This window comes from Thunnus albacares, chromosome 17 (assembly GCF_914725855.1).
Source record: "Thunnus albacares chromosome 17, fThuAlb1.1, whole genome shotgun sequence".
Taxonomy (NCBI): Eukaryota; Metazoa; Chordata; class Actinopteri; order Scombriformes; family Scombridae; genus Thunnus; species Thunnus albacares.
Genome location: NC_058122.1, coordinates 24203057 through 24225998, shown reverse-complemented (window position 1 = coordinate 24225998; position 22942 = coordinate 24203057). Strand labels below are relative to the sequence as shown.

At 38.4% G+C, this 22942-nt stretch overlaps 2 protein-coding genes across 2 annotated transcripts; one reads left to right on the top strand and one right to left on the bottom strand.

Annotated features, from left to right (window-relative positions):
* Positions 1–1591: 1591 nt before the first annotated feature.
* cldni (claudin i) lies at positions 1592–6088 on the top strand. The gene is made up of 3 exons (XM_044330824.1): positions 1592–1857; positions 3270–3402; positions 5161–6088. Exons 2-3 carry the CDS (start codon positions 3271–3273, stop codon positions 5662–5664), a joined length of 636 nt encoding a protein of 211 aa, XP_044186759.1. The 5' UTR covers positions 1592–1857; position 3270; the 3' UTR covers positions 5665–6088.
* A 382-nt stretch (positions 6089–6470) lies between these two features.
* Positions 6471–16003, bottom strand: coro1a (coronin, actin binding protein, 1A). The gene is made up of 11 exons (XM_044330822.1): positions 15811–16003; positions 14405–14608; positions 13195–13317; positions 12937–13066; positions 10972–11153; positions 10040–10159; positions 8982–9086; positions 8743–8888; positions 8595–8652; positions 8279–8494; positions 6471–6913 (listed from the first exon to the last, which is right to left on the bottom strand). The coding sequence occupies exons 2-11, from the start codon at positions 14600–14602 to the stop codon at positions 6821–6823; spliced, it is 1371 nt and encodes a 456-aa protein (XP_044186757.1). The 5' UTR covers positions 14603–14608; positions 15811–16003; the 3' UTR covers positions 6471–6820.
* Between the last annotated feature and the right edge of the window lie 6939 nt (positions 16004–22942).

Below are 22942 nucleotides of genomic sequence, written 5' to 3'. Positions count from 1 at the left end.
TTTATTAACTAAAACCATTTTTGACTTTTTAAAATCTAAATAAATTTATTCTATTTTTGGAACGTGAAACTCACGTCTCTGCTCCCTTTCTTTATCAAAGAGCTTGGGCGGCTGTGGCTCAGGAGGTAGAGCGGGTTGTCAACTACTTGGAAGATTGGCAGTTCAATTCCCAGCTCCTCCAGTCCACATGCCAATGTGTCCTTGGTCAAGATACTTAACCCCAAATGTGCCATCAGTGTGTGAATGGGTAGTTTCCTCTGATGGGCAGGTTGAGACCTTGCATTGTAGCCCCTGTACCCATTCAGTGTATGAATGTGTGTGAATGTGATTTGTTGTGTAAAAGCACTTTGAGTGATCAGAAGACTAGAAAGGCGTTATACAAGTACAGTCCATTTAGCTTGTGTATCTGTTGGGTATTTTCTGGGTGAAATTCCCAGAGTGGTGGTTCCTCTATGCAGGGATGCTTTCCTACAGGCCCTGGTTACACATTTAAATACCTTCAACATAGTCAGAAAAAGAGGAAAAAACTACACATTTTTTCAGTAATTCAGCACTGCATAGCTTGTATCATTGGAAACCCTGGGATCTTGACTATAACAAAGGTTTGAATAGTGCAATTTGAGTTTGTGTTAAACATTTTAATTCTTGCTTTTCTCCACATCTGTCAATTGCACATTAAACAAATATCAGTGTTGAATAATTTTTCATTTGTTTTAAAAGCATTTGTGACATTGCAGCTGTTTTGACATATAAAATAGATCAGAACTTATTGCTCACTTTACAGTGACACTGATCAAACCCAAATAGTGAGCTACACTAGCAGAAATAGCTCCTATATGTTGTCAAGAACAGATTTTTTTGTTATTGAATTACAGTTTAGTTATCTGCTGAAACACAGTAGATACATATGTAAAATTCCTACAACATTAGTGTGTTTGTGTTCATCTCATTGCCCCGAAAGTAATGTTTAGTCATGTAGGAAAAAACGACATCTTGCTTTACTTTGTGTGCCTCCTCACCACTGAACCATCTCCCAAACTAAAGATCTAAATTTGTACATACACTATGCAATCCTAAACCAAGCGTGACGCTCTGTCTGCGTGTTTCTTGTGTGTGTGTAAATAGAGGCTACACTTATTTGGCTTCACAACATGCCTCTTCATGTCCTCATTTTCTTCCCATGATCCACGAAACCCTGCTTAAAATATTACGCAAAGTCTCAAATCCCACTCAGTCTCAGTCTGAATCAGACTCTTTATATTCGTCATCACCGTTTCGACAGAGGTAGGTGTAGAGGTGGAAACGGGTGGGTGTTTACACCTGTATACAGATACAGGTGGTTTGACTAAGAGCATGTGAAAAGTGGGATGTTTTCCCAGATGACTCAAGTATTTTCTTCTTTTTTCTGCCAACCAGCACAACTAAAAATGATTCTCCTGTCATCGCCACCATTCAAAAACAGTTTCTACATATGGGTTTTTATCAACATTGATGTAATGCTAAGATATCACAAAAAACTTATTCCTAGAAAAGAAATAAAGTTTTACCCATTGAGGTGGATTTTGTCAGAGAGTTTCCATAGCTCCACAGCAGGTCTAAGGTCTAAAAAGAGAGGGAAACCTACACATAGGACAAGTCCAGTCTGGTCTTAAGGGACGTCCCACCTGCGTACTCCCCTTTTCAAGATCAGCCCCACCCTACACCTCACATTCCTTTACAAATACCCCATCTTATCACAGAGTCTCTGCATAACACTCAGCAAACAGCATCTTTAAAACAGGAACGGAAAGAAGAAGCTCAAGAAAATACCTAATTTTTCAATTTTCAACTGCAGCTCAGAGGACACAGAATAAAGAGGTAGGCATCCTTTTTTTTTTTTTTATCCACTTTTCATTCAAATGGACAATCTGAGCTCTGAACAGAGATATGATTCGGCAAAAGCTTGAAATGACACAGGATGAAAGGATTGGTTGAGGATTAGTTGAGTACCTTTTTATGAGCGGCAACGAAAATCATGAAAAAAGAACAAATAAACACAGATGTGAGAGTGGAACAGAAAAAAAGCATATGAAAGGGTTCAGCAGGGTTTTTTTTCAGAAACCATTCTTATTATCCTGCTTTAGGGAAGGTCTTGATAAGACTTTGCATGCATTGCTTAATTAAAAAAAAACAAACACGTATGCTCATTTACACCAAGTTATGTTGAGGATAAAATGACCGAACTTTCAGGAAAAATGAGGATATTAAAAAAGATCTGAGTTTAAATCCGGCGACCCACATCAGATTAGTTTTCAGTGTTTAATCTGCTTTTAAAAGTTTGTGATCTGGGACGGGTCACATATGCTCAAAAGTAAGATATTTTTGTCTCAGTCTAAACCAACGCACCGCTGTTCCAAGTCTGACTGGTTTATTGGCTCTTCTTTGTCATTGCAGTCGATTTAAGGTGGGGGAAATTGGGTTTAGTTGTGATCTGTGCATATAGGGAAACACAATGAGATGTTTTTGTTGACTTTAAATGCTATAAAATGTTCTCAAATGGTAACAAATAATCTGTATGAACAAAAGGACATGTATCTGTAACACAAAAAATGAACTTAATGCATGGAAAGAATATAAGCATGCAGCATGTTTCACCTGTTTACACTGAAATTTATTGGTTTTTTTGCTCAAACTGCATCACTTTTCATGCAAGTTACAGTTTCAAACCCTTTCTGGTGGTGTTGGATCTCTTCCCTTCCACCTTGTTTTGCTCAAATGTTGATTGCAGAATCACACAGTAAACCTCAAATAAATACGTAACTCAGATTTTCCGAGTAGGAAGGTGTGAGGGAGTGGTTCAGCCAGTCCCGGGTGTAGAGGTGCAGGACAGCAGGGCCTGTCAGGACATGATTTAAAACGTAGCCCAGAGACACATTATCCTGTGAAGGCCTGTCAGAGAGAGCGGGTGTTTGTCTGAGTGCATGTTCAGCTATGCGATAACAGAAAAAAAAAAAAAAAACCCACAGATCTACAAAAACACCACAGTAACAACAGATAAATGTCTCTTACAACACATACTGGATCACTGGAAGATATTCAACAACGCCTCCTCTAACCAGAGGAGGGAAACAGGGAGAAGATTATTTAAACTAGAATTTAAAAAGATTAAAAAGCAGAAGAAAACAAGTTGTGATAGCATTGAAGGAATTTACTGAAGCTCAGAAACACCTGTAATTATCTTCCTCATGCCTCTGATTTTTCTCCCTTTCTGTCTATCTTGTCCTCTCCAGAATGGGATCTGTTGGAGTTCAGATTGTCTGCGTGGCCCTCGGGGTTCTCAGCCTGATCGGGGTCATCGTGTGCTGCGTTGTCCCTCGCTGGAAAGTGTCCTCCTTTGTGGGATCCAACATTGTGACTGCACAGGTAATGAAAAACTTCAGCCTCTCGTTATGAATGCTGATAAACGGGAGGAAGGTTTTTAAGGTTTTAAAGGTAAAACCCACATTTCAAAGCCAACACACACTCCTCTTGATAGCATGTTTCACAGGAAGTGTTTTTAAATGTTTATTCACTTGAATACAAAAACCAAAAGCACAATTACATGAAGCAAGTAGAGCTACACACTCAAGAAACAACAAAAGTACAAACAAACAAGCGAAACAAAACCAACTAAATTAAATAAACTAAATAATATATAAACATTTACATATGTGCTTTTCATTTTTTTCTACTTGTATTGAAATTTATTACCTCGCACTACAATTCCTGAGTCCACATCTGTTATATTATACATTCAATTAAAGACCAACACAAACATCATTTACTAAATTGTACAGATTGATCAAATTAAAATTGTTCCTTTCATCTTGAAACATAAATGTATTCCATATTATTTTCATAATTTTTGCTGGTATTTAACTTTATACTTGAAAGTACATTAAACCAAAATCGGAAACACAGGATTTAAACCTGTTTTCACTTCTTTTAATTCATGGACTGACACTAAACAACAATTAAATCTAAGTTTCAATGATTTCTAATGTTGTTAGCTTACATTAGTCATGTTTGTAAAAACAGCAGTAAAAATGCCAACAACAGAGTTTCAATTACAATCAGTTAACCAACTAAACAAGTTTATTTTTTATATTATATATTTAAATATATTTTTAAAAAGTTATAATAAAAATGACAGATTTGACCTCTAAGACTTTATACTGGTCATCAACTGCAGGATGTCCAGTTTAGCATCAATTCAATAAAATCAACTAGGAAAGTATCAATATTGTGATATAAAAATACTCAAAATACAAGCGTTGAAAATGTTACTTAAAGGTGCAGTGTGTGTAGAATTTAGTGGAACGGACTTGGAAGAAACAGAATATAATATTCATAAGTATGTTTTCATTAGTGTATAATCACCTGAAAATAAGAATCGTTATGTTTTTGTTAGCTTAGAATAAGTCCTTTATATCTACAGAGGGAGCAGGTCCTCTTCCACAGAGGCCGCCATGTTGCACCGCCATGTTTCTACAGTAGCCCAGAACAGACAAACCAAACACTGACTCTAGAGAGGGCCTTTAGCATTTTTCACAAGTTTCTCCTACATGCTTCGAGGGGGAGGATGAGGGATATTCGGTTGGTTGTAATCTGCAACTTCGCCACTAGATGGCGCTAAATCCTAAACACTGGTCCTTTAAATAAAAATATGGAAGCGTTATCAGCGAAATGTACTTAAAGTATCACAAATAAAAGTGAGTCTATTATGAATTATATTATTAGATTATTATTGCTATTAAGGTGTAAGTAGTAGCGATGCAATGATAAGTCACTTTTTAAAGCAAAAATGCCATAAATTCTCTAGTTCCAGCCTCTAAAATATGAAGATTTGATGCTTTTCTTTGTCATACATGACAGTGAACTGAATATTTTGGATTTTGCACTGTTGATCAGACAAAAAAAGACATTTGAAGATGTCACATTTGACTTGGAAATTATAACAGGCAAATCTGAATCGGCAAAGCTGTCAGATGAATGTTGTGCAGAAAAATGTACAACATGTCCCTCTGAATTCTAGTGCTATAGAAGTATTGCATGAAATGAAAAGACAAAACTGAGTTTAGGTGAAGTACTCGATGTATGAAACGACTGAAATTTTCTTTCTTCCTGTCTGTGTGTGAGTAGAGCAACCAGGAAGGCCTGTGGATGGAGTGTGTGGTGCAGAGTACCGGCCAGCAGCAGTGCAAGAGCTACGACTCCCTGCTGGTGTTGCCCTCTGACCTGCAGGCCGCCCGCGCCATGACCATCATCAGCTGCCTGTTCAGCTGCCTCAGCATCCTCATCCTGTTCTGCGGCGCCGACTTCACCACCTGCATAGAGAACGAAGACGCCAAGCCCAAGATCAGCCTGGTGGCCGGGGTGGGCATGCTGCTGGCCGGCCTCCTGGTGATCATCCCCGTCAGCTGGTCCGCCCACATCGTCGTGCGAGACTTCAACAACCCCTTGGTGGCCACTTCCCTGAAGAGGGAACTGGGAGCGTGTATCTTTGTGGGTTGGGGAGCTGGCGTGCTGCTCCTTCTGGCTGGAGGTCTGCTGTGCTGCTTCAGCAGGCCAAATTCTGGCAGCTCAGGAGGAACCGCCAAGTACTACAGCAACAGCGCCTCCGCCCCTAACAAAAACTACGTGTAAAGCCTATTTGAAGGGGACTGGTGTGTGAGAGAAAGGAGGGGAGGGTGATTGAGTAGTAGTAGATGACATCAAGGGTTACTTTGAATGAAATGGAAGAAAGTTTCTGTAAATACTGAACCAGTTTTTTTTCTTTCATATTCATTTCAGGTGCTGGGTTTTGCATAAGCTACTGTATGTGAAAGTCAATGTAAAACAAATGGTACACAGGCTGTAAATTAGGCTATAAATCAAACTCTTTTGTAATAAGAATGTTTTATTTGGGCAGGTTTTTTGCTTTGACATATACATGATATCCTCGCTGCAAAAAATGCATTTATTTTTGTTTTTATTGAAATATTTGAATCCCACAAGTAGTATCCAAGATTATAAAAATGTGAAAAGCATATTTGTCTAGAGATATTAATCTGATCATCTAAACCCTAAACTAAGAATTTCAAGGTAAAACAAATGCACTAGTGGGTCATATTTGACATATAGTTCGGATCAACCATTCTGCCAAAATTCTGTGTTTTCCAACTTGTTTATTTCTCGCCCGCAGTCATAAAAAGCTGCCAGAATAACGTTTAACCAGCTCAGTCGGCCTCAGGGAGCATCTGTGTGCACTTGTTTCTCTGAATGTTCTCAAAACGTCCACGTCACATTTCATGAACATTTTATATAACGTTTGTTGTTTTTGTTTCTCATTTTGTATCATAATGAGTATAAGCCATTAAAACTTGGTGTAATTCAAAACATGTGTGTGTTGTGTATTTCATGTGTTGGTGAAAAATAAAAATAAATAATAAAAAAAAAAAAAGTCCAAAAAATGTGTTCTGAAAATACAGAAGACTTTATTTCAAACTATAGCATATATTAAAATAGGAAATTTTAAACTTGATCAGACAAACCAAATAAACAAATTCAAGCCAAAAAAAAAAAAAAGTTCTTCATAACACCAGTTGTTTTGATCTCTCCCTTTGTCTCACTATACAGTTACAATACGCAGCCCTCTCCCTCTCAAATTCAAATCTTTATTTGCATGAATGTCACAACTACAATGTTGCATCAAGAATCAATGAAACCATGTCTCTTTGCTTCTTTCCCAGTTTCTCTTTTTTTTGGATTTCTGCTCTTGATTTATTTCTTTGAAAAATTAGTTTTGTCACACTTCTGTAGTTTAATGCTTGCTCTCCAGCTCGCTCACACGCTTGGTCAGCTCCTCTATCGCCTCTTTGAGATCCTTCACCTCCTTCCTCAAGGACTGAACCTCCTGAAACACACGCAGAGAGAGAAAGAGACAGAGTTATGATGAGTATATCTGATTTTATACGTACAGCAAACATGGTTAATACTTAATAATTGTGATCTTAATAGCAGTTGTGGCACTAATTTTCAAGGAAGATTTTCCTGAGCAATAAAAATGGTGGAATCTAAAGAAGAAATAGACCAAAAATGTTCAGATTCAGATGATTCAAGATTTGTTTCCAGTGCCAAAGTGTAAAAATACTTCACAGGTGTAAGTTTTGCATTCAATTTGTACTTAAAGTTCAGTAAAAATGACCGAACAGACAGACGGGACATGACGTTGGGAGGATTTTGATTTGAACGTTGGAAAGTGGGCGCGTCATGATGAATCTCAGCTCTGTGCTGCTAAAAGCTGAAGATTTATTGATGGGTGGATGTCATGATATTATTGGTTGAGAGTGGGTGGTTCAAGCTTATGTAAACACACGTCATACAGGAAGAAAACATGATTGGATTTTGTATTTCATAAGAATACAAAGATATTGATTTTTTTGTGGGGTTTTTTTTTTGCATATATTGTTAAATAGGTGCACAATATGACCGCTGATGTGCTCTAAAAGGGTTAACAAGGCATTTTTAATCTCAATTTTAAGAAAAAGTGCAGAAGTTTTATCATCAACATGAACTTAGAGGATCAGTGTGAAGGATTTAGTGACATCTAGTGGTGAGATTACAGATTGCAACCAACTGAACACCCCTCCCCTTCTGAGCGTGTAGGAGAAGCTTCACTGGCCGCAAAACTTGCAAAAAAGGCGAAAGGCCTCTCTCTCTAGAGCTTTGTCTGTTCTGGGCTACTGTAGAAACATGGCGGTGCAACATGGCGGCGTCCCTATGTAGATATAAAGGGCTCATTCTAATGTAATGAAAACACAATGGTTCTTGTTTTCATGGGATTATACACTAATAAAAACATACACTGGCCCTTTGAAGTATCAAAAGCACTTATAACGCAGGAAAAGTGTTTTTATTGTTATATATTTTATTATTTAATCATTATTACTGATGCTTTAATGTGTAAGTAGCATTTTACTGCTGTATTTTAACTGCTTTATAAACTTTTATCTATAACAATGCATATTTTATGTTTAAAATGAAATTATGTTGATCTTTGCATGAAAAATCTTATTATAGAAAGTAACTAAGAATTAAAGCTGTGAATTAAATATAGTGTCTTTTAAATTTAGTGAAGTAGAAAGCAGCACAGGAAGTTGTTCTTAATTACAGAACTTGAGTAAATGTTCAACTGCAGCTCATACAGTTTTAGAAAAGTTTAAACCGTGAATGCAACATGATATTATAGATTATAGATTATAGATTATAGATGTCTCACCCCGCTGTTGTCCTGTTGACTCCCCACAGAAGCAGACGTGGTCTTCAGGAGACTCTTGTGAACTTTGAACTCCTTGGCTTTGGTGGTCGCTACGAACCCGTCTTTTAGAGAGATCAGGATGGGCTGGGCGTCTTTTCCGGCGAACCACTCGTCAGCTTCGACCGAAGGCTCGGGGCCGATGGTGTCTGGGTACAGATCCTCCTGGAACAGATCCGACTGCGGACGGGAAGAGGAGGAAAGAGCGAGTTGATGACAGGAATGCAAAAAAAAAAACCAAAAGAACCTTTTATTCCACAAACTCTTGTTAAAACTTTACCTTGCGTGGCACCGTCATGACTATGGGCTCACATTTCCTCTCATGGAGTTTGTAGAATCTGAATGTAGAAATATACGTTTATTTTTAAAGGATTCAGAATGACAGACATAATAGAAACCAGCTTTTATAAAACTATAAACGTCACTACCTGGCGATTTCACATTTGTTGACCTCCAGGCCTCTCTTGGGCATGTAACCCATCCCCTTCTGGCTCTCCTTGCTGCTGTACATGGACAGGTAGTGGACATACGGAGCTTCATCTGTCACCTCAAAGTAACGGATACTGCTGTCCCCCTGTGACGGAGAGATCGTGACAAACAAAGTCAGCTACACTTGTCTGTGCGTCCGTGTTGGGACGGAAAGCTGTTTCGACGAACTAAATCTAACCTTGCCGCAGAGGTAGACGACGCCTGTGTCTGGGTCAAAAAATGGCAGAAGGACGCCGCTGCTGGTGTCCAGTTCCTGCAGGGTCAGAGGCTCCCCGAAGTTCTTCTGTTAGAAGAGATTCAGATACACTCAGTTAAACATTTCACCAAATTCAATGTGATATACTGTATAAACAAGAAGTTTGTAGTTTAGAGGTTAAGATGTCAAACATAAACCACAGATCTTCCTCTTTACGTGCTATTTGTCCACTATCTCAACCTCATAAAGGTACAAAATGTCCTAAATTATAATATATTGTAAAAGGCTGCTGGTAAGTCATGGATTTATTTAACTGAGCTTCATGATTGATACATTAGTGCTGTAAGATGGCAGTTGTGAGACAGCAGTGTTGTAAATAAAGTAAATAGAGACAAATTAACAACATTTCAAATGTAAGAATGTATATATTATAAAATATTATTTATAAATGTTAAATTTTATAAACTCAGCAGGTGTGTGATTTTCCTTATTGTTATTTGATCTAATTAACTTTTTATAGAAGGGTGTTAAAACCCAATTTATGTACAAGAATTTAAGTTTAAGAGGTTTTTTCTCTCTTTCTTCTAACTTAATTCAACATATATTTGAATGTAAATGATGTAGATTCTGATATATGGGATGAGGAATCTGATATAATGTTTACATATAAGATGTATGTTTGATATTTTGAAGTATGGCTTTTGTATTACTGCTTTTTTTCTATGTATTTTATTGAATTGTTACTTGTTTTTGGATGTTTATCATCCTGGGCGGTTCGGATGTTTAACTCCACCACCTGCCATCATAGAGCTTGTCAGTATATTTGTGTGCATGATGTAATAAATATCGGTGCAGTAGGATTGAAACGTTGTCATTATTAAACTTTAGTGGCGTGGAGTAAGTGTGCAGGCGTTATCATTGATAGCCTTGCACCTTTATGATGTGCATATAATTACTACAAATGTGCTTTAAGTGTTAGTGATGGAGGCTAAAATCCACAGTGCTGATAAACTTGAACATGTAGGATCGTGAACACTCACCGGGTCCCATAGCGCCACCTGCCTCTCACTCATGCGACTGAAGCCGGTACTGAGGATCTTCCCGTCGGACACGAACACCGCCCTGATGGGTCTGGAGCCCTCGTGAGGCTTTTCCTTCTCCTGTGAGGGGGGGCGGGGGGGTTCAGGCGGAGCAGAGATGGAGGCGTTACAAACTTAAAGAACTTAAAGTAGAGTTTGTTCTCACTCATTCATCTGCTGAAGAGTGAAAGTTTCTCTGTGCTCGATCAAAAAGTGTGAGATTAAGGAGAAGGCCTATGAGCATGGTTTGTGACATCACGGGGACCTTTTGAGGTATTTCCATGTAGAATAGTTTTATAAAACATTAATATTTAACACGTCTGGAGGGGATCTTTCAAAACACAGATATAGATTTTCAGATACTTTAAAAGATACTATACTTTATTCATTATGTGCTGAACACAGGGCCTCGGATTACTCATTATAATAGAAAAATAACATAATATTATTGCATTTTACATGTTAAATATTCAAATTATTTAATACTAATAATGTAAAAAGTCATTTTTTTCTCTTCTCCTTCTTGTTATTAATATAATTAAACATTTTGTGTAAAATTATACAAATACATGCTGAGAAATTCATGAAATGTGTGAAGTTTTGCACTGAAATTAAACCAAATTCCTGCATTCAGAAGCAGAAAGACCAACAAATAAATTAAAAATAGAGACTAAACATTATCATTCATTGTAATACCCCCACTGTGTTTCTTTTCTTTTGTGCTTATTTTCTTGTTTGTCTGTTTACATAAATTAAATCTACTTGCTCAAACATTATAAAAACCTAAAACTGTGATACAACCTGTGGTAGATAAATGCCACTCTCATGGTGCAGCTGCAGTGACATTGGTGCTGCATTACAGAGGGAAAAAAGGGTAAAATAAGGAAACCTACGAGGAGGACGGTGCCCTTGCGAGGGTCCAGCACCCGCAAGGTCTTGTCCTTGCAGGCGGTGAGAATCTGGGAGCCGTCCCTGTTCCAGCAGGCGCTGTAGATAAGATCGGTGTGCACGGTGTCCATCCTCACCACCGCCTCGCCGCGGGCCACGTTCCACAGGATCAGAACGTTATCACAGCCTGCGGGGGGCACAGCGACAATGGTGGTCAACGCAAAGACGGGTAAAGAGCTTTACTGTGTGGAGTCATTATAAAGCATTTAATCTAAAATATAAGTCAAAATCAAATGTTTTTTCAAGTATTGCAGTTAAAGTCAACCTTATTTTCTATTTGAAAAGCTCAGATGTGAATGAAAACTTTCACATTTCAGAGTTTCAGTGGTTTTTTTTTTTCTGAGAACATGAAGTGATACAGTCGCTGTCATAACTGCACAGAAGAGAGAAAAAGCTGCATGTATATATTAGAAACTCAAACTTCATCCACAAATAAGCAAAATGAAATCTTATTTAAAAAGTTATGTCAGTGGTAGTCACACTGTTTGACCTCCACATTATAAAAACCTCGACATAAAACTAAGACGAGGAATTTAACAAATATTCAGGATAAAAAGCTGGAACATCCATAAATCACAGGTTTATACTGTAGAGCTGCAACAATTAGTCGATTAATCAATCAGCTGCCAACTATTAAATTAATCCACAACTATTTTGATAATCTATTAATTGTTTTGAGTCAATTTTAAGAAAAAAAAAAAAGTGAAAATTCTCTGATTCCAGCCTCTCAGATGTGAATATTTCCTGTTTTTTTTAGTCCTCTATGACAGTAAACTGAATATCTTTGGGCTTTGGGAAACAGTGATCGACATGTTTCACCATTTTCTGACATTTTATGGACCAAACAACTAATCGATTAATGGAGAGAAATTATCAGATTGAGCGATAATGGAAAATAATCGTTAGTTGCTGCCCAAACTAAAGATTAGAGCAGCAATTAGAGCGACTTTCAGTGGGATTGCATCATGATAATATGATTGTAACCATAATTCTGTTGTTCGAACGAATGGCTCCAAACATATAAGCCTTATATGGACATCGGCAAAAAATATTCTAATTGAAATCTTGTAGCTTCCGTGAACTGCACGAGACAGACTGGACTCCTGTTAATGCTGAAACAGGAGCAGATCGGTGTTGAGAGTGAAGACGGTGGGTGGAGGCTGTGAGAACTTCCTGTTCTGAAGGTGTTAGCCTCATTCAACAAAAACATCTGTGACATGTCGCACACTCATCTCACTTTGGTTCCTCTTAAACACCAGATACGTTTCTGCACAGGAGCCTTCTTCTCATGTCATGTGAATGCAGCACCAGTTACAGCTGCTTCTCTGTTTTAAAGGAGTCTGTCAAAAACGACAGTCAGCTGCCCGCATGAACATCGAAACAGGTTCTGCTTTGCTGTAATCGTCCCTCCTGTTCATACTGTTCATACTCCCTTCGTAATGTGCTTTCAATGAAAGTGATGTAGGACAAAACCTACGGTCCTCGTTTTGACCAAAACTGTATTTAAAAGTTGATCTGAAGCTTATATGAGGCTTCAGCAGTCTGAGTTAGTCAAATAAAGTGAATATCTTCCACATTTACAGTCTTTTTAGTAAAAAAAATCCCTCCTCAGCTGCAGTGGAAGGCACTAAAAAGACCTTAATGTTGAAAGATATCTACTTGATTTGACTAATTTGAACAGCTAAAACTTCATATTAGCTTCAGATAAACTTTTTAATACATTTTTGTCCCCATGACTTACATTGTAAGTGCATTATGAAGGGATTTTCTAACAGTCAGTATGAACAGGAGGAACGATTACAGCAAGAAAAACTTGCCTAATGCTCATTAATGTTCATTTGCAAATCTGAATATTGCTTTAGGACAGGACTTGAAAAACTGTGAACCTGTCCTTTACTTTAATGTAATACCTGCACTCATCAGCACGTTATGGGCTGTAGGGTGCCAGCAGAGGATGCCGACACGTTTGGAGTGACCCTCCAGTTTGACGACAGGATCTGTGAGCGACGTGGTCAGCCCGCCGTCCGGGATCTCCCAAATCTATTCGCCAAGAAAGACGTTTTAAGACACTGACTGTATCTATCGCAGCACACAAACATATATCTCATGTCATGCTTCAGTGAAAACTGAAATGCTTGAAAGATCATACGGATGTTTGCCTAACTTACCATGACACTGCAGTCCTCAGAGCCGCTGGCAATGATGTTGTCATTGTGAGGACAAAACTCAATGTCCAGGACCGGGCCTGTGTGGCCGCACACAGTAGGGTAGGACATGTCGATACGCCCCGTCTGCAGAGAGATGTAAGAAACATCAGGAAGGATGATGAAGAAACCAAAACTCATTCAGACAATGCACAGAAACAACTATAGAAGAAGGTAAAAAAAACCTAAAAACATGATGATCTAGTCTAGATGGGAGGGAGGGAATTGATAGTCAGCTGATACAAATTCCACAGCTATGCTTTCAATTACTCCTAATGCCTCGTAACTGGGTTAGAGAGCCGATCGGGGCCAGCAAGATGAAATCCCATGGTTCCTCTGGTCCTCGCACGGCCCCCTCCCTGTAATCATCATGCCTGACGCAGGGCATCATGACAATTAATTTTTGGTTGCATCTATTTGATTAAAAAATAAAATCTCACTAAAATCTTTTGAGCTTTTTTTTTTGTTGTTCCAGCATGCTGTTTCAATCACATGTGGCTCTACAGAGACTCTGATTAACACAAAGTAAAGAACTGAACAAGTTATTTGTCCTTAAAACAAAGTGAAACAAGCTACAGCACCAGTTGAACAGTGACAGTAAGTTTCTCAACACCCACTCGTCACTTTTCCCTTGAGAGTTATACACTGCTAATGCTTTATATTAAATTCACAAGCCTGAGGGACTATGCAGGTGATCTTTATTGAGTTCACATACTGTAAGAAATTCAGATGTGGGCCTTTAACTAGCCCACAAGGTTTGTAATTTCCCACTTTTTTTTCTGGCACATAAAATGCAATAAAGAAACTGTAAGCCACCTAACGCACTCCATAAGCAGAATGAACGGGTTGAGGCCACATCCTGCCCTCACTGAGCTGACAACAAACTCCTAATAAGGTGAAAACTTCTCGACAGCAGAGGGAGTGACGTGTAGAGAGACTCGAAATCGGCACCGAACTTCCTTATTCAGATGAACGTGTGATGGTGACTGCCAGTATTCAAATGTGCAAAGAGTGCGTGTCACCTCAACTTGCATTTGAAACGTTACAATCAACACATCTAAAAATGGTCATGTGAGAGGTTGAAGGGCACAGAAGCATGCATTTTTTTTTAATGTATGTATGTGATGATACAACCGGGTTTGTTTGTTTTTTTTATGACTTTGTGCACACGCACCTTGCTCAGGGGCAGCACCATGAAGGCTCCTCCGCCGCTTGCGTCCACAATCATGGCCACAAACTTGGGGTTGACGGAGCAGAAGTTGCTGTCCCAAGTCATCTGGGAGATTCGGATGTCATCGTAGCATTGGTCAGCTTTCAAACCCTGACCAAAGACGTGACGGAACTTACTGGTCCTTACAACCTTCCTGCTCATGGTGAACTGGGGAGGGGGGGAAAAAAAACAAGCGTCAATATGAGGACAAGCAGAAGTTTACATGTACAGAAAGGCTGTGAGTGATTGAATGAGATGCAAAGATCTGCTACTCTGTTCAAGTCAGTTTACACCAAAATATCTTCATTTGAATGCATAAACTAAGACTAACCGGTATTTAATTTGTCCTTTGTCTCTTTATGTTTAAGCTTTTAGATTTCATGTGGAAATACAGAGACGAAGCTGACGACACAGCTGAAAGAGACGACACAGAAAAAAAAAAAAAAGGGGAAGCAAAGGCTTTCACAACAGCTTCCTCTAGTCTGTCTGTGACTGGTACTCCCCCTCTTCTCTCTCTTTTAAAACTGAGATCTCGCTGGTCAGTTTAATAACTGCGCACGTTCAAAAAGATCAGCAGCATAAAGACGATGCTTAAAAAAAATGTTATTCATCGTCAGTGTCGTGTCACAATGTTAAGCTGCACACGTTACGAGTTTAAACAAGAATAGGAGTCGTCAGTTAGACCACATCCTACAGAGTGAGCAACAAAACCACCGAACCTTTTCTCTCATGCCAAATTTGTCCTTCTCACTCTCATGCTGTCACTGATTTTCCCACAGTTATATATGTACTCGAACACGTACGTTAACATATAAATACAGTGAATGCATCCTTTACCGAAACTAGCAATCAAACCTGAGTAATGAGATTTGTGTTAAACCTCCCTTTAAATGGTTTAAAGTTCAACCAACACCTGCTGCTAAACGATCTAAACACAAACCATTTAAAAAACAATCAGAAACACTGAACATGTTTTGCTTTACCTCCATTTGTAGAGTCTACTTCCTGAAATCTGCAGCCGCCCCTGAGCTCAGACTCAGAAGGACTATAACAGTTTTGCTGCATGTGCATCACAAGACCTCTCTGCCTGCTCTGCACCTAATTTAATAATCCTTTATAGAGTGAGCTGTAATTTTATCAGGAGCCTAAATGCATGTCAATAATCTTTCCCTCTACTGCTGTGATGGAAAACATCGCCTGTGCTACAACGCAGGAAACAATTCACTAACTTGAAACGGGAGAAACTCAGGTCATGTGGAACGATGATGCTCAACTCATATAACAGTCATATATATATTAAATTTACTTATAACACATAGACTTATATCTTCAGCGAACTTGCATAGCAGATAAGATGTTTTCGGGCCTACCTGGGAGTCGTGCAGGGGTGATTCAGCTCAACGGTGTTTCAACGGTGCACCAGTCACCAGAATGAGGACTTAAGAGAAGACGGTAGCTTAAGTACATCACAAAATGACAGGGGAGGAAGTGAGAGTTTTCAAATGAAGGTGGAAGTGGGAGGTGTCTCCTCTTGACATGCTAAACTCAGACTGTGATCGTATGTTAGTTCGGTCGACCCGGGCGGCGAATGAAAGCAGATGGAGGCCATTGTTGCTCAGGTGTCACCTCATAATCAGACAGTTTCTGAGTTTGTAAAAAGGTTTTAAAAGCATCACAGTAGTTTCATACCCAAGTAATGACTTTCTGAGATACACAGTTGAGGGCTGAGGAGCCTCATATCTGAGAGGAAAATCTTTACACCTGTCTGTTCTTTTATTGGTTTTTAAATCACTGAATGGCTCTTATCTGTCTGACATGATTAAGATATATATGCGCCTGCTCTCTCCTGTAGATCCTCAAACCTCTTAACTGTTCCTGAGGTCAGATAAAAAAGGCAACCTTTGTTAATTATGCCCCAAAAATGTGTGAAACAGTCTGCCTGAGGGTTTAAAGGAGTCTAAACACTTCTAAATTAAATCTTAAAGGACGAGTGAAAAGAACATTGAAGCATGTTTTTTATTGCTGTAATCATTCCTCCTGTTCATACTGACCATTAGAAGATCCCTTCATAATGAACTTACAATGTAAGTGATGGAGGCAGTTCTCCTTCTGTGCAAAACATGTATTTAAAAGTTTATCTGAAGCTAATATGAAGCTTCAGTCGTCCAAATGAGTCAAATCAAGTAGATATCTCTCAACAGTCTCTTTAGTGCCAAAGTTACTACACTTCCCCCGCAGCTCAGCAGGGAAACACTGCCTGAGGAAACACTGATATGACTAACTCAGCCTGCTGAGGCCTCATATAAGTCACAAAATGATGTCGATTTCGGCCTCCATCACTTACATTGAAAACTTGAAAAACTTTGAAGGGGATCTTTGAACAGCCGGTATGAACAGGAAGAATGATTACAGCTCATGTGGACACCTGACTGCTGCTTTAAGACACACTTGAAAAATTGTGAACTTTTCCTTTAAGACACATATAAGACACTGTTGCTTTCTCCTGGAGTGCTGGAGCATCAAAATGGTTGATGGATGACATAAAATCTCATAAAGGCTCATTTAAATACCACTAAATATGACCTTGTGACCTCTTATAAACTTACCGGATGAATAAAACCGGTATATAACATGATTTGGCATGTCTGACCTGATTTGTGTCAATAATTCAGTGCTTCAACTATAAATTTATTAAAAGTCATCAGTCAGTTTCAATCGATTATGTTAAAAACCAACAAATCAAGCCAGAAATCTTGGTGTAGTCGTGGACTCAGACCTGAATTACACCTGAAGAACATATGAAGAATTGAAGGACTTATGTCTCAGCAGGATTTGGAAAAAGTTTATCTTATTTATCTTCAGTAGACTCGACTACTGTACCTGACGAAGGAGGTGGATCACATCACTCCAGTTCTCAGATCATCACGCTTCCTGTCTTTCCTATCTGCTACTACAGTATGAACCATCTAGACCTACCAGATCTGCTTCCTGTCTGTCTGTCTGTGTGGTTTAGGGGCCAAAATATTTTTCTGATCCTCTAAAATATGAACCATCTAGACCTGTCTGGTCTGCTTCCTGTCCTGAGTCAAAACTAAACATGTAGAAGATCAGTTTTTATGCTCCACACATCTGGTACAAACCCCCAGAAAACTTCAAGTCTGCTGCAACACTCAGTTCTTTTCAATCACAGCTGAAGACTTTTCTGCTTTTAATTCAACCAAATTTGAGGGTTAATATCTTTCACTGCACTCTATCTGTTATTCTCCTGTTTTTATTCTATTTCAGCTTCTTTTTATTTCCAATTTAACACTTTTTAATTGTATTTCAATGTCTTTTTTTATTGCCTCGTGTTGCTTTTATATTGTCTCGATGCCTTTTATGCTTTATGTAAAGCACTTTGAATTGTTTTGTGGTTGATACAAATGAACTTCCCTCCCTTGTTTTGCCTAAATGAAGCAGACTGCTGTTGACTGAGGGTAGATATCAGTTACTAGTCTCATAGTGTTGATAAAACAGAAGATATGTTCCTGTTTTTGACTCATTTATTGATAACGTAGCTGCTGTAATCCTGTTAGCCTTCATGTATTAATGGGAACTACGACATCTGCCCTCAGATACAACATTAAAACTGTTTAATACACCAACATACTGAACTGTACAAGCCCCCGATAAACAGCGCTGCAGAAACTGGCTCACGGTTGCCTTAAAGCAATTTGATTTATTTCTTAACCCCTAATCTTAGTATATTACATACACCTAACTTCCCCTGTTGTAAATTTAAACCTGGTATTATACCTGTAAATGCTCTAAAGAACAAAATTAGGATTAAAAAAAAGTTATTAGCTGAGTGTGAGGAATAAGACACATTTATCAAGTGACAGTAACTTTTAAAAAGCAACTCTTAAGTGATCACATGACTGAACAGAGAAGGAATAGCCAATCAGAGATATTGATTCACCTCCTTCACCTTCATTCTGTAAGAACATATACAAATAAAAGTTCATTTTATTTGTGTGAAATCTTTAAATCTCCAGGAATAATTAGCGTGAAATTCAAATACGACAATTGAACATATTCATATTGTATAAATATATAAATAGGGATGAAATAATAAGAAATTGGCTTAATTGGAAGCAAACTTCTGCAGCGAGACAGAAATCACATAATAAGGAGAATTTAGATCCACACTGACGAGTACGGACAGTAAAGATGCTTAGAAAGTGACTGCAGATGAATTAAATCCCAGATTTGAAGTACTCTATATTGTGTTGGTACATTGTGTGATTGGTGGACGTGTGCATCATTTTATTCTAATTTCATTTTGCCTGTTTAACATCTTAGTTTGAAAGCAGCACAGCAAATGAAAATGAGCTTTTTAAACTAACTTTGGCTCATTTATAGTTATTTTTTCTCCTGTTGATAATGAACATTGTACCTGTCAAATAAATTAATAAGAATAAATGTCAAAACTAAGAAGAAAAGAAAGTGATGTAACATCCTATCAAATATCAAATACAAATAATAAACTAAAACTAATCTATTCTTGATGCTTCAGCTGATGTGTTATTCACTATGACCGATGATATTTAGTCCAAAAAGACAGTAAACAGGTCTGATCGGCTCTGTTTCTATACTGCAGTCATCTAGTATCTGCTCTTAAAGGACAGGTTCACAATTTTTATTAAGTGTGTCTTAAAACAACAGTCAGGAGCCCAAATAAACATTGAGGCATGGTATTCTTGCTATAATTATTCCTCCTGTTCATACTGACCATTAGAAGATCCCTTCATGATGCACTTATAATGGAAGTGATGGAGGACAAAAATGTATTTAAAAGTGGATCTGAAGCTAATATGAAGCTTCAGTTGTCCAAATGAGTCAAATCAAGTAGATATCTTTCAATGTTACAGTCTTTTTAGTGCCAGAGTCCCTTTTTTTGTTACTATACTTCCACCGCAGCTCAACAGGGAAACACAAAGAGGAAGAATCTGATGCTAAAAAGACACATTTACACATTTAAAAGATTTATGGGAAAGAGACTTTGGTGGGGAGATTCCTGATGATGATCAGCAACATTCAATTGAGAAAATATATTTCACCTCTATCTGTGTTAAGCATGGCTTACTATAGTTTAAAGTCTTACACAGACTCCATCACACTCATACATGTGTTTTAGCCTTGAGCTCCTTTTGGTCTAACGTTTTTGAGACTTCCTCCTATATGTGTGGCAAAGATATACGATAAGATATACGACCCGACCCTATAAAGGGAATGTTTGGAGTGGTCCAGAGTGGACTGAAGCTGTCTCAGTCTGACTCTATGGCTTTTACGTCACTTTTAGCTAGACGCCACATCCTGCTCAAGTGGAAATCTGTTACTCCCCTTTCACATAAACGATGGGTTGGAGAGGTGACGGCTCATTTGAAAATCGAAAAGCTTAAATATTAAATTCAGGAATCTGTCCAGAAACTTTTTAAAGTCTGGCAACCATTCTTAGATTATTTTGATTGCATACACAATGATGAAGAGTAAAATGATCTGCCTGTATTACCTGTTTTTGTAACGAGGTTATGATGTGAACCTTAGGAAGAAGTTTATGTTAAATGTGTTTTTCTGTTTGGGAAAAAATTAATAAAAAATATTTGAATATAAAAAGGCAGATATCCACTTGATATGACTAACTCAGACTGCTGAAGCCTCATAAAAGCTTCATATCAACTTTTAAATACATTTTGGCTCAAAATGAGGCCTGTAGATTTTGTCACTCACACTGTAAGCAGATTTGCTTCTAATAACCAGTATGAACAGGACGAATGATCACAGCGAGCAAAACCTGTTTCAGTGTTCATTCAGGCTCCTGACTGTTGTTTTAAGACACACTTGAAAAATGTTGAACGTTTCCTTTAACCAATTTCTGGAGCTTTCTTACATTTAAGAGCATTTTTAAGTCAAAATAAGTTTGATAGATAGTTTTAATTCTTAAGTTTGTGAGGTTTTTACTTTCATCTTTCCTGAAAGTCCAAATATTTTACATACAATAACAAACTCTGACCCTAATTTACTCCTTGAGGAACTGTACATATATGTACTTCTACACACATAAGAACCCACATTGACACACTGCTTCCTGTAGCTCCTCGTCCAACCTTTAACCTAATTCTCTGACCCTAAACCAAACTCTTAACCCAACTAAAAAGTCTCACTTTCTAGATTTAAAACTCAAATTGTTCCTCACAAAGATAAAAGCACAAAAACACACACACACACACACACACACACACACATCTCAGTAAAAGAAACACGGATGAAAGAGACGTCGTATAAGCGGTTTTAAAAATATAGACTTCAGTTTATTGCACAATCGTTGCTGGAGACTTGAGGAGTGTGAGAGCCTGTCTGTTACACAGGGCTGGACAGACGTGTGTGTGTATGTGTGTGTGTGTGTGTGTGTGAACTACAGCACAGGAACAAAACTGTGTGTCTGTGCTCGTGCACATTAATTTGCAAGCACACAGACTCGGGTTATGAGGACACCCCAGGGGGGGGGCGAGGGGGGTGGGGTGGGGATGCAATCAGCAAAACCCACCTGCCCCCCTCCCCCTGGTCAGTGCAACAGAGGAAAGTAAATCATAGTAGATTTGATGCTTGTATGGGTTCTGCAGGAGAGAGAGAGCTCATACACACATGTGTTCATACATGGCCTGGAAATATATTTATATATATATATATATATATATAAATATATATATATATAAATAAACAACCCTGGAGAATAACTGCATACCAGCGCTGACAGTGCAACACGCTGTCAATTAGTTTCATTTGGCTGCAGCATGGCTACAGTAATGCCTGCGTCAGTGCACGTGAACCTCCACTAGAGGGAGCCACACGTTCACTCCTTTTGTGTCGTTTGTGTGTGTTTTGTTTTTTTTTTAAAAATAATGCCATGACGACGGTTGTAGATAGATAAAGATATGAGGAGACGATAACAGACAGACCCTCCAGAAAGCTCCCTTCATTTCCCTAAAGGAAAAAGGGGGCTTGTCTCGTTATCTGTACACACATAGACCAGTGTCATCGGTTAGGATGAGTTTCCACAGAATAACAGGAATCATAATAATCAGTATATAACAATAGTTATGACAGATAATCCATTATAAACAGGTCATTAACAGGCTATCCGGCACCTGTGTGTTATATTAAAAAAAAACTGAATTTTGTTTTGTTAGTGATGTTTTTCATACATCAGTCTTTTTTTTTTCTTCATTTAACATACAGACAAAAAAAAAGGACAAGAGACCATTTTTTTTTTCTGGCCAGGTTCCACTTCTGTAACATGGTTTTGTTTTTTTTTTATTTTATCTCCACCTCCCTTCTCTCTCCACTCTGTCTAACCAGTGAGACACCGGGACAAAGAGGAGAGAGAGCGGGCGGAGGTAGGCGGACAAATCACGCCAGCCATGTTTCAGACAGCAGAGAGAGAGAGAGAAGGGGGGGGGGGGGTCAGGCCTCCGGATGTTACAGCTACTGTTATGGCACCCTGAGAAGTGGGGAGACCCAGGATGTTTGGAGCGAAATCCCTCCGTTACAGTGGATCAGAGAGCTGTTGTTTGTTGTTTTTTTTGTTGGTTTTTTTTTTTGTGACAAACACAAATCGACCTCACTGTTGCGTGTATATATATTTATATATATATATATCCTTTCCCGGCTGAATATGCATAGATAGACCAGTGGTAGTCACGAGGTATTCACATGCCCGCCAAGATTTTCCCCCCCAACGTTGGTCGCAAATGTCTTTCCCGCGTTATCTTAAAAAGTGGTTACATTTAAATGATCAAAAGCATTCTTAAGTTAGGAGGGCGAGGGGGAGAGGAGGGGGTCACAAAAAGGTCAAACAACTCTACATTAGCACTGAAACCAACTTCAGTATGTTTTTTTTTTTTTTGTTTGTTTTTTTTTTGTTGTTTTTTTTTCTCCGTGTTGTTCACATACATATGGAGACACAGCTAAGCAAACAAAACGTCTGATATTAATCTGAAGCACCGCGTCTCGAGCCTTGTCTGCTTCCCTCTCGCGTGTCTCGCTTTTGGCTGTGGAAGAGAGTGGCAGCTTATATATGGCGAACCTTTTTCAAAAAAAAAAAAATCCTATGTCTCTCTTAGTTTTTCGTTCCTTAACATTATTGTGTATGTTTTTCCCAAAAAATTTAAAAAAAATAATAAAAAAAAAAGAATCAGGGTATATTGTTTGAACTGTATGTATATATAATCTACATACATGTATTTACATTATTTATATGGACTTTAAATATGCTTAATAATTGTAATTTACTTTGATTCAAAGCCCTTTTTAAGAACAATGAACAGTGCAGTTTATTTGATAGTGATGTATTGCCTCAGATCTGATCTGAATGTCATCTTCCTTTAGTGGCGGCCCCTCGACAACCCCCCCACCGTCCCCCCGTCCCCCCTCCCTAAACTCACCACAATCAGTCAAACCATT